Genomic DNA, 11,749 nt, shown 5'->3' with positions numbered 1-11,749 from the left:
AGCGAGAGAAGACGAGGCGTCCAAGGAGTTTAGAGGCAAAAGGCAGGAGGGAGAGAGGGCGATAATTAGAGAGAGGTAGGATCAAGCTTGCTGTTTTTGAGTAAGGGTATAACTGTTGCATGTTTTTGAAGGAGGAGGGAAAGGTATCAGAATAGAGGGAGGAGTTGGAAATATGTGAGTGTAGGGATTCGAGGAGGAGCAAGAGGTTTGAGGCAATGGGGTCAAGAGGGCAAGTGGTATAGGGAGATTAGCAGCGACACGTGTACAGAGATTTCCAACCCTCACAGGTTTCTTTTTCATATGTACAAAGCTTTTCAGATGTCACATGTCTCTCTTATGAACTATTTTGCGTCTGTATTGAACTCGTGTCTAGAAATATTTTCTCCCCTGCGTAACGGGCCTGTTGTCTTGCGCATCCGTGTACAGCACCACGATTTTGTACCTATGATGCCTGTGCCGACTAATTGCTCATTGTTTTCTGTGGCCAGGTTCCACGGGGTCTGCTCCCTGGGATGATGACGAATATGAAGAGGACGAATTAAATCAATCTCAGCATCACGTGCCAATCCAGGAGCCCTTCACCTGTCTAAATATCAATGGTCTGTATAATTATTGTTCCAAACTAACAATGATTGCAATAGCCATTCTCTGCATCACTTCTAATGCAGCGTGTTCTAATTTAGGGGGTCATCTCAACTGCAGTGCTGCTGCAGGAGTAGCCTAGTGACGAGAACATTTTTGACGTGGGTGAGCCAGGGAGACATCCAGTGTCTCTTCTCCTTGTGGCAGGTCACTTTAGGTTGACCCTGTCACTACCAGAAGGGCCTGCAAAATGACGGTAGTGAAGGGGTTCTAACCTTTGCCGTGCTGACTGTTCCTATGTGACTTGTATAATCATAATCCAAGTTCTCTGTTCTTAAGAGCAGGATCCTGATATCATCTCTGCATTGATTTATTTCCATTGCAGTATAAGAGTTTTATATAATGTTCAGAAGCTTATTATGAAACACTAGTTATATCAAGTGTCATCGCTGCCTGCAACGTGATGTGGGATCAAAGGAATATAAACTACGATGAGACCATAATATTAGCGGCAAACTGTTATGCATCTAGTACAGATAAAACAGCACTGGGTTTTATAGTAATTGGCTGTTCTATTTTTACTCTGTTAGTGTTAATTAGCAGATGACTGATTGTGGGAAGTTCATGGTACATTGCAGAAAGAAGTAATAATTGATTGTGAAGGATAGGAAGATTGCCAACAAGAGGAATATACAATGACTAATCCCCTTTGCTGGCAGCAAAATAGTTAGGTAACATTTCTCTTATTTATTGGCTTACCAGTAATGACTTTCATGATGGACACTTTTATATCCCGATAATGCCTGGACCAAAAACAATAATATTTGATGCATTGCAAGATGCTTACGCTGTAAATACCATGTAAATGCAGAAATAAATCCATAAATAAGTGATTTGTTTTGTTTATATAAGTTACTTGCATCAAAAACATCAAACTTGATTATTTCAACATGCTCACGTGCTGAGAAACGTCGATTTTCACTCCCGTTTCCCGATATTAATACAGACTTTGTAACACACAGACACTATTGTTGGAGGTAAAAGTTTAAAAGCTGCTGCCCTTCTTCCGGATGGAAGTAATGTGGCCCAGGCTGTCTGTCAACTTATAGGAATGAAGTTATGCTACATATGTGACATGATGGTGCATTGTTGCCATCACTACATAAACTCGGATTGAACCAAGGCGTTTTGTTCCTGTGAGCAGACCCCAATAACTGTACCTAACCACCCCACTGCTTTTCCCTAATGTTTTCTGCCCCCCTTGAAAACCAAGCAAGAGGGAAATGGAGTATGTAGCCCGTCTCCTCAATCTATCCAAAATGTTGGGATTGTCCTGTTATTCTTGGCCAGTCAGGACCACGAGGGCCTCACTGATCCCAGGGCTCCTGAAGGAAAGCGTGTCTGACATGAAGACATTTCTCAAAGTAGATATTTGTTTTGTTTTGAGCATAGCACACGATTTGGATAAATAGTATAGTGTTGCCATCAGTATGATGAGGATAAGCACTCTGGTTTAGACACAGAATATCTCCCAAAGCACTGGTGTTTATATACACTTGGAAAAGCATTGTCCCTATTTCGTTCTTGCACATACTATCCCCGCCCTGGCTCTATGCTCTGTGATCAATTTCCAATACTTTCGTTGTCTTCTGCATTTCTTTGAGATTACGTACATAAGGGGGAGTCTTTCCTTTGTATCCAGTGTCTTCAACTAGTACCTAAATCATGTTTTTGGCGTGTAATGAGGGACAATTGATCGAGAAATGTTCTTCTCTGGATATTTACTTCCATTTTTGTCTCCTACAGTGTTCTTTGACATGGTCTAGCCTCATACTGAACATTTAGCCCTTTTGTGCAGCAATGTAACACAACAGGTCATACTCTGTCTGTATTACGGGGTGTTCACAGTCCAATAGGCCCACTGGGGATTTTTCTAGTGACCTCTTTGGGTCAGTCTGGGGGTTCGGGTAAATAATTGAAATGTCAATGACTGCTTTTAAACGAGCTCTTTTCAACCCATTCATCAGATTCGCCAATGGGTCCGCCCAGCGTGGGCAGCTGCACCCCTGAGCAGACCTGGCCAAAAACGGAGCCTTTGGATATGGACGTACCCCCAACACCGGGCTTTGTTGAGTTTTTCAGCTCCCCTGAGATGTGGATCAGCTCTTTACCAAGTAAGAGAAGCTTGTAGATGTCAGAACAGCTGCCGCATACTTCAGGCTCTCTGTGTCGAAGTATCCCAGTTGCAATGCTGGGGCAAAACTGGAGCAAAAATGCACCACATTTATCAAAGAAACAGGATCTTATTTAAATTGGTGGGATTTTTCCTTTTGATCCGGTTTTGATTTTGTGGGCTGGTTTCACTCCAGTTTTTGCCCAAACTGGACTCGTCTAGTAGTGTAACGGTAATGTTTTTTTTTAATCCAGTTTTAATCCCATTTTAAACCTGCTTCTCTTTAGTGGTTACTGGTTAAAGGGGTGTAAAATCAAAAGCAGTCTTTCTGTGTCTGATTGTAAATAATTGAAATATGATTAAACATCGTGGAAAATCTCTTTGGAGCCTATTTTACAAAGATTTCTGCAGTGAAAACGGCAACGGGAAGAGTCCTTCTCCAACAAAAGAGCTTCTTCAAAAGAAAGTGAAACTGTATATACATATACAAATAATAGTGGTAATGTAGGTGTGTAAATAAAATAAACAAATAGTGATCCATCGTACAAGCCACTGAATAAAATGTCATTTTAAAACACATCTAAAAAAGATGTCTTCGACAGAAAAAAGAACCACCTAATGCCCACTTTCAATTAGTGATGAACGGAGCACCAGGTAATTACCCGGTACCCGGCGCTTTTTAAGCTAGCCGGAACTTACCCAGACCCAGCGGCAGGGGATTGGGACCAGCACCGGGTCAGAACCAGATAATTTCAGAGTAGCTGAAAATGCTTCAACACTTACCTGCAGCCGGCGACAGAAGGTGAGGAAGACCGCGGCGTCATATGGGAGCAGCAGCAGACGTCCTGGTGGTGGTGACGGCGGCAGATGTCCGTGTTCAGTTCAGCCGGCAGGGGCAGCCGGAATGCAGCACACAGCTGATGCCAGTGGGAGCCAGGGAACCATGTGACTGGAGCAGGAGCGTTCCTATTGGACAGCTGGGTCCTCCCCGGCTGTCCAATAGTAACACTTCTGCTCCAGTCACATGGTTCCCCGGCTCCCTCTGGCATCAACTATGTGCTGTATTCCTGCTGCTCCAGCCGGCTGAACTCGGACTTCTGTTGCTGCCACCGCCACCACGATGTCTGCTGCTGCTCCCAGATGTTTTTTGAAGATCAGCTGGTGATAGGGTTGCCTGGTGTCCAGTATTGAAACGGACAGTCCTGTATTTGGACACAGTGTCCAGTAAAAAATGAGAGGTAATACTGGACATGCATGTGTCTGGTATTACCTCTCTGTACATAGTGACCTGACTGGCTTGAGGGGTCCGTGGGATTTTCACGAGCAGGGAGAGAGCAGGGCTGTTGCTAGGTGGCTGGGAAGCCTTCTCCATGCTGCTGAGTAATGCAGACAATCAGGAGGAGGTGTCAGGCACCTGGGATTGGAGCCAAGGAGAGGAGGAAACAGCATGGAGCGGAGAGAGGTGTGTGTCTCGAGCGCGACACATCGCACCTTTCGCCATTGTGTCCATTATTTTTGGAGAAGCCACCTGGCAACCTTAGCTGGTGATGATGTTTTTATTGACACCTATTTGGTGTTTATTTGCAGTGACCGATTTAGAGATCCAGTTTCAGTATCGTGGGAAAGAGATGTGTCAGACCATGACGGTCAGTAACCCTCAGGGATGCCGGCTTTTCTACGGGGATCTGGGCCCGATGCCCAACCAGGAGGAGTTGTTTGGTCCCATCAGCCTGGAGCAGGTTCGATTCCCCGGCACAGAGCCGCTCAGCAACGAGAAGCAGAAGCTGTTCACCGGGCGCCTCCTGGATGTCATGGACAGGGGACTGATCTTAGAGGTCAGCGGACACTCCATTTACGCTGTGAGACTGTGCCAGTGTAAGGTCTACTGGTCCGGGCCCTGCGCCCCCTCTTCTGAAATCCCAAACCTGATTGAGAGGCAGAAGAGAGTCAAGCTCTTCTGTCTAGAATCCTTCCTGAGTGGTGAGTGTTTTTCTTCTGTCATTAAAATGTTGTTTTGGTTTGTAGGGTGCGATACCTTTTGTGGGAGCCAATGTGAGAGTTCCTAATTAATGAAATTATAGTGTGCAGAGCTTTCCAAACTGCACAGGTCTCACATCTCTAATTCATGTGTACTATGACTGTCTTTATACTTGAACAAAAAGTGCGAGGTTTCCAAAGCTCTGTACATGTGAAGAAGAGATCTGGGAGGTTTGAAAAATCCCTATGAAGAACTCTCGTGTTAGTCTATTAAAGGATATCACAACCTATAATAAATCCACACTCTTCTATGGCCAATTTTACAACTACAACTTTGCAGCAGGGCCGCCGACAGGGTGGAAAGAGCCGGGATAATTGTCCCGGGCCTGGCCGGCGCTGGTAGTTTGGCCAGACCTGTGTCTGGGCCAGCTGTCGTGCCCCCGTTGCAACCAGGCCCGGCGGCCGGACCAACATCCGCGTCAGTCTGCGGGCGCCAGCTCTCCCCCCATGTAGCAAGCCTCTCTCCCCTGCTGTGGCTGGCATCCTGTGTAGGCCACCCCCCGTGCCAGAAGTTGGGTGGGCAGATGGGCGCGGTAACGGAGGCCTCCAGGTAAGGAGAGAGGTGTAATAATTATGGTCTGGATGGGAGAGAAAGCTGACTTGCTGAAGCCCCTTATTTGACCATGGAAGACCGCACAGGAAAGCTCGAGCATCTTCACATTCTCTCTCCCCCCACCTCCCCCCCATATAAAACCAGTGCTGGCTACGTGGGAAACCCTAGTAATGCTGCTATTGGAATTTCTTGTGACAACTAGTCATTTTAATTTTGATATTGCCTTCATCGTTCTTTATTAGACAATGGTCCCTATTCGATATGCTGTGGAGCCGCCTCCTCCTCTTTGTCAGGGAAGTTTTAAAATGTAATCTGCGCTTATAGTAGTGGCCTCTGCAACAGCGACGCAACCGCATAACGTCGCCATAGCGATTGTTGCACTAGGTGCAGGAGACCTCGGAAGGGCGACAGGGAGCGTGAAGTCGCGCGAGCAGTTAGCCCTCATTGGCTGAACCTCTCACGTGACGCTGCCGTCGCTGGCCAAAGTCAAAATTGTTTGACTACAGCGATTTTGGTCGCTGCATAGCGCCGTCGTGGTTGCGCCCACGACGGACTTCAAGTACTTGCTACAGCGCCGTAGCCAGTACTATAAGCGCAGCCTTAGAAGGGGACTTAAAGCAGCAATCCCCAGACCTGTCACTGATTTTAGGTATCTCTCTGGTTTCTGACATAAATGCTCCCACAGACATCAATTATGTCTCACTGATAAAAAAATAATCACAGATTTCACATGCAAAATAAAAAAATGTTTAGCCAATAGACATCTCTGACTCCCTTATACTCTAATTTTCTTTAACGTTTTTGTGTGTGGGGAGGGGGTTATTGTGTGTGTGTGAGGGAGAAGGGAGGCTGTGTGTGTGTGTGTGTGGAGAGAGGGGGTAATTTGGTGTGCGTGTGGGGGAGGGGGGTAATTTGGTGTGTGTTGGTAGATATAGGGGAGATAGAGGTGAGAGTGTGGGGAGAGGTGGGGGCATAGAGGTGTGAGAGATAGGATGGGGGTCTCACAAGGCTGCCGACAGATTGGGGGTAGGGGGCGGGCAGTGGAAACTGTAGTCCTGGGCCCCGGGAAAACTGTCTGCGTCCCTGCTTTGCAGTTCTCCTTCATGTAACGCCCAATCTACTGAAACGTTGCCGTTGTCCTGACCTCTGATTTTAACGTTGGTAATGTAGCAGACGCCATGGTTTGCTTTTCATATTGCATTAAAGACTGGGTTAACTTCTTGCTCCTAGAAGGTCTGGCAATTAGTTGCACTGTTCTCTCTGTTCCGATCACTATTGATTCTCTACCTTATTTCCAGAGCTTATTTCACACCAGAGGGGGCAGATCAGCAAACAGCCGGCCTTCGAGATCTACCTTTGCTTCGGAGAGGAGTGGCCCGACGGCAAACCCAGAGATAGAAAGCTCATCGTTGTCCAGGTGCCAGATGGGTGTTCACTTGGGCTGTGGGACACTGAAGGACTGGGAGCGGGGGAGCTGCCACCCACTATGGTCCTTTCCCAATAACCAAAAGCTAAATATAATTGCGCATTGATACCATTATTGTCTTGGAGATTATACGTCTAATATGGCACACCAGGGACCAGATCACAAAAGGGTGCTAAGATTTAGCACGCTTTTACTTTCAATTCATACCAATGGGAGCTGAGGTGTGCTAATGCTTGGCACCCTTTTTGTGAATCTGGGCCAGGGTGTTCTCTTTAAAAGAAACAGCCATATAGGTTACGCCGACTCCAGGGCAAAGTGACCACGATCTTGCCACGTGCCCCTGACCTAAAAGCAGCTGATCACTCACTACATTGGAAAATACTACTATTCTGGAAGCTAGAGGATCACGTGGTTATGTCTTAGCTCAGATAGTGCCAACTCGCCCTCTTTCCTAAGCACGACAAGATCTGTTTCTTTTCTTGGTTTTATTGAGGGAAAACAGGATAAGGTACAGTCTCTTGTGTAGAGGTGTGGGTGTCTCTGTGTGTGCTCAGTGATCAAGGGAGGTGAAAAGATTCTCCTTCAGCACCATTACAGGGTTTACAGAGAGGTACTCACGAATCCAGGGAAAATGGTGGAAAGGATGAAGCAGTGTATGCTGGGTGTAAGATAGTCTGGGGACAGACCATCTGTGGGCAGAACAGAGGGGGAGACAGCAGACTAACCCATTTGGGAGAAAGGCTGGGGCTGCCATGGCAACTCACAGGAGTGCCTGGAGAAGCTGCAACATGTAGCAAAATGTAGCATCTTAATGCAGCAGACTGCTGGGAAGGGGGAAATGGCTCTGTATTATCACACAAGCATTGGAGTTGCATGTAGAACCAAATACATACAGCTGCCACTAAGCATGCTGACAAGCAGGGCTGCAAGGACAAGGGGGGGGTGAGACAGAAATGCAGACGGGTATTCCTGTTCCATGACAACTACAGAGATTTTTGTTTTCAAGAAATACTGATACAAACATCATAAGACAACTCAGCAGGGCAGTATTGGTGATCACATAAGTTGTATTCAAACATCCATAACTAACCAATGTTTCAGCCCTCTGTGAGGCCTTCCTCAGAGTGGTGGTGGAAGGTGGAAGGTGTCTCTCATTGGGCTGAAACACTGGTTATTTATGGATGTTTGAATACAACTTATGTGATCATGAATACGGCAATGTTGAGTCTTCTAATGCAAACTTGGTTTGGGTGAAGTATTTCTATATTTTATTGATGTGATTCGCGCTTTTGTTGTTTTTTAGGTACTATACCCTATGTTGTTGTGTTGTGTTTTTTAAAAAAATATTTATTATTATTACTATTTTTTTATTTATTTTCCCCTGGCTCACAGATAATTCCAGTGGTTGCCCGTATGATCCACGAGATGTTTACCGGGGACTTCACACGCTCCTTTGACAGCGGTAGCGTACGCCTGCAGATTTCCATCCCCGATATCAAAGACAACATTGTGGCTCATCTAAAGCAGCTCTACCGCCTCCTGCAGAACCACCAAGGGCAGGACACCTGGCCTGTCCTACATCCACAAAACATGCACAGCACCCCGGCACTGCCAGCCCAGTGAGCAGGAGACACCCAGGCTCTATCGTCAGAACTTTAACTCCATTTTTGGCTAATGACTATCTAGGATTCATAGCAGCGAAAGCCACATTTCCAAGCAGAAGATGAGCGCTGGGGCAAAGATACGACGTGCGTTTGGGGTTTAGAAGATCTCGGTGTGTTTTGCACCTGGGGAACACAATAGGGTATGTGTTTCAAGCCCTAAAAGTAATGGCAAAGTCATGAAATCGATGCATGCAGAGTGCAGCTGTAAGGATCTTTCTGCTCTGTACAAGATTTGGGTAGTGTCAGTAGGAGGAATTATGGGGCGATGCGTGCATTGTAAGGGGATGTATTCAATTCTGCATCTTGAGCAGCCATTCTCCCTCCCATACCCCTTTCCCCCCTTGAAATACACAGTGGTATAAATCTACCTGGCTAATGATCTGACCACTTGGTTAAAAAAAACGCTTCTTTATTTGATGCTGCAGTGAGCAGCACTTTTTTTTTTGTTTTAAGTGTTAAAGACCAAGGGGGGACAACTCCAGTCCTCAAGGGCCACAAACAGGTCAGGTTTTAAGGGTATCCTTGATTCAGCCCTAGGTTGCTCAATAAGTGGCTCAGCGGAAGACTGAGTCACTGAATGAGCCACCTGTGCTGAAGCAGGGATATCCTTAAAATCTGATAACTTGGTGGCCCTTGAGGACTGGAGTGGCCAGCCCTGCACTACTCCCTGGTAAGAGTCTGCGCTGCCTCCATTACAGAAACGTCCGCAGTTTATCACCAAGTGCTTCATGGGAGCCGTTTTTTTTTTATACCCAGCATGCACAGCAAAAATCCAGTTTCCTGGATAATTTTAGCGCCCTCTGAATTAGTTGCTAGTTATTTATAATTTTTATCAATGCATCAACATCTTTTTTTTAAATTCTCCAATCAAATAGAGAATTGCTCTAATAAAAGAATTGCTTTGTAGTATTTCATGTCCACTGCTGTCAGACAGCAAAAGCTCTGCTTTCATCCCGCATCTGTATCAAATGTTGTCTGTTTTCAACACATTGTGTCTATAAAAATGCCTTTCTTTTTATTACCGCGCCACCCCGTTGCGCTCTTATGTTAATAAGAATATAAATGATGTCCCATTCATTTTGTTTTTGTATAAAAAAAAATAATTGGAAAAGTCAATTCTCCAAATGATTTAAATGTTGTAGAGATTTTATTTGTATCAAATGACTATATATTTCTGGCTATCTGCATCCGGCATGTTTAGCGCTACAATGTTCAATTTCACACAGTGCTTTTCTCCCAATGGGACCCAAAGCGCTTCAGTTACAATATAGCGAGCGATACACGGCACATAGGAATTTTACGGACAGTCTTTGCCCAGATGATTTTACAATCTATGTTTTGGTGCCTGAGGCACAGGGAGATAAAGTGACTTGCCCAAGGTCACATGGAGCTGACACCGGAATTTGATCCAGGCTCCGCTGCTTCACACTCACTGAGCCGCTACTACTCCCTGTTATTTTTAAATCTTTTTTTTTTTTTAAGAAACCGTAAGTCGTTTTGCTAGATTTGTTTTAAATTTAAAAGCTTATTAAATGTTACTTTGTAATGTGTTTGGAAATCTATGCTATAGAAAGATGTTGGGTAGAAGTTGTAGGTGTATAGTATAGTTATGCTGCGGGCCCCACACACGGCCTTATTCTATAGCATTGGTTCTCGACCTTTTATTGCAGGGTTTTCCCTCATGGATTTCTTAAATCTCAGGAAGCAGCTGCTCTTCACCTCACTCGCCCCCTCCTTACTTACACACTTGCCCTCTTTTTCACAAGCACACACTCGCCCTCCTTCTTACACACTTCACATTCACCTTCGCACATCATGCTCGTGTGTCCGCTGGTGAAAGGTGAGATGTACTCGACAGACACACACACTCGCCTCTCTTCACTCCATGCTGTTTCCTCCTCTCCTTGGCCCCACCCCCAGGCTCCTGACACCACCTCCTGAAAGGTTGCTGCTGGGTAATGCAACCAATCAGGATGGAGGAAGCTGCCCACCCCCCTAGCAACAGCCTTGGTCTCTCCCTGCTCGGGGAAATCCCGTGGCCCCCCAAGCCGGTGAGGTCACTATGTCCAGAGAGGTAATACCGGACACATGCATGTCCTCAATTTTTTTTACTGGACGGTGTGTCCAAATACAGGACAGTAGTTCAATACTGGACACCTGGTTACCCTACTACACTGTGCAGCCAGCTGAGTTTTACGCCCGGGATCGCGCCACTCTTGGCAGAGGGTCACTGCACACCAGGGTATACCAGCACCCTAGTTAAGAAACATTGGAATATATAAAGTTGGATAGCATCCATGGGCGTCCGCAGAATTATTTTTTTGGGGGGGGCATAATTTTAACTCATTGGTAGTGCTACCAATGAGAGCCACCTCATTCCCGAGTGCTGGGAGGGAGGGGGGGCGTGAGATTAGCGGGTGGCTGCAGCATCCCCCGCGGCTGCTGCTGGGTTGGCGCATGGAGGTGGGTGGCTAGGGGGGGGCGAGATTTGCGGGCGGCTGCAGCATCTCCCGCAGCAGCTGCTGGGTTGGCGCGCGGAGGTGGGCTGGGGGGGGACACGTTAGACTGGCAGGCGGCTCCAGCATCCCCTGCAGCTGCTGCCTGGGACAGGAGGCACATGCGGGGGAACCTGGGTTGGCGCACACGCGCAGTGGATGCTGGGTTGGCTGGGTTAGGTCCCCACCCTCCATCCCACGTTGGGAGGGGGAGCAGGCCCACAGGCAGCAGGCCGGACACCCTGCTTGCCCTGCGGGATCTCGGGGCTGCGAGTGATCCAGGGGGGGGCAAGCGCCACCCCTTGTCCCCTCCTGCGGACGCCCATGATAGCATCCATCCGGTACTAAGGCGTGGGCAGCCCTATTCAAGGCAATGCGCTATCACAGGGGTTCTCCAGTAACTCCAGTTCTCAAGACCTCCCCAACAGGTCAGGTTTTCAGGATATCCCTGTTTCAGCACAGGTGGCTCAATCAGTGATTGAGCCACCTGTGCTGAAGCTGGGCTATCCCGAAAACCAGTATGTGAAAAGAAAGCGCAAAAAAGGGATAACACACAGTCAGTCAAAAATGTCATAAAAACCTTTATAATTGACTAAATAAAAAATCACATAATAAAAATTAGGATCCACATGGACCCAAAAATACACAATAACAAAGCACTAGTGGGGGGTTCCCTATATCCAAAACCCACGGATCTAATGATGAAAAAAAAACAGTCCTGGGATAATGCTGGATGTTAGCACAGCTTACTTTGTTTGGATTGAGACCACACCCCCTGCAAGGTAAGGGAATGACCGCAGCTGGCTGAGCACTCGTCCT

At 46.8% G+C, this 11,749-nt stretch overlaps 1 protein-coding gene across 3 annotated transcripts in view; it reads left to right on the top strand.

Annotated features, from left to right (window-relative positions):
• IRF6 (interferon regulatory factor 6) overlaps nucleotides 1-9,569 on the top strand; it is a 52,925-nt gene extending 43,356 nt beyond the window's left edge. For all 3 annotated transcript variants that reach the window (XM_075615251.1, XM_075615250.1, XM_075615252.1), the window contains exons 4-8: nucleotides 489-599; nucleotides 2,610-2,756; nucleotides 4,343-4,735; nucleotides 6,644-6,762; nucleotides 8,164-9,569. In XM_075615251.1, the coding sequence (XP_075471366.1) occupies nucleotides 489-599; nucleotides 2,610-2,756; nucleotides 4,343-4,735; nucleotides 6,644-6,762; nucleotides 8,164-8,394 (1,001 nt within the window). In that variant the 3' untranslated portion in view covers nucleotides 8,395-9,569. The remainder of the gene's footprint in view (nucleotides 1-488; nucleotides 600-2,609; nucleotides 2,757-4,342; nucleotides 4,736-6,643; nucleotides 6,763-8,163) is intronic.
• Nucleotides 9,570-11,749: the final 2,180 nt, after the last annotated feature.

Source organism: Ascaphus truei, chromosome 9 (genome assembly GCF_040206685.1).
Source record: "Ascaphus truei isolate aAscTru1 chromosome 9, aAscTru1.hap1, whole genome shotgun sequence".
NCBI lineage: Eukaryota > Metazoa > Chordata > Amphibia > Anura > Ascaphidae > Ascaphus > Ascaphus truei.
Note: the sequence above shows the minus strand (reverse complement) of the source record. Positions and strands in the feature narration are given on the sequence as shown.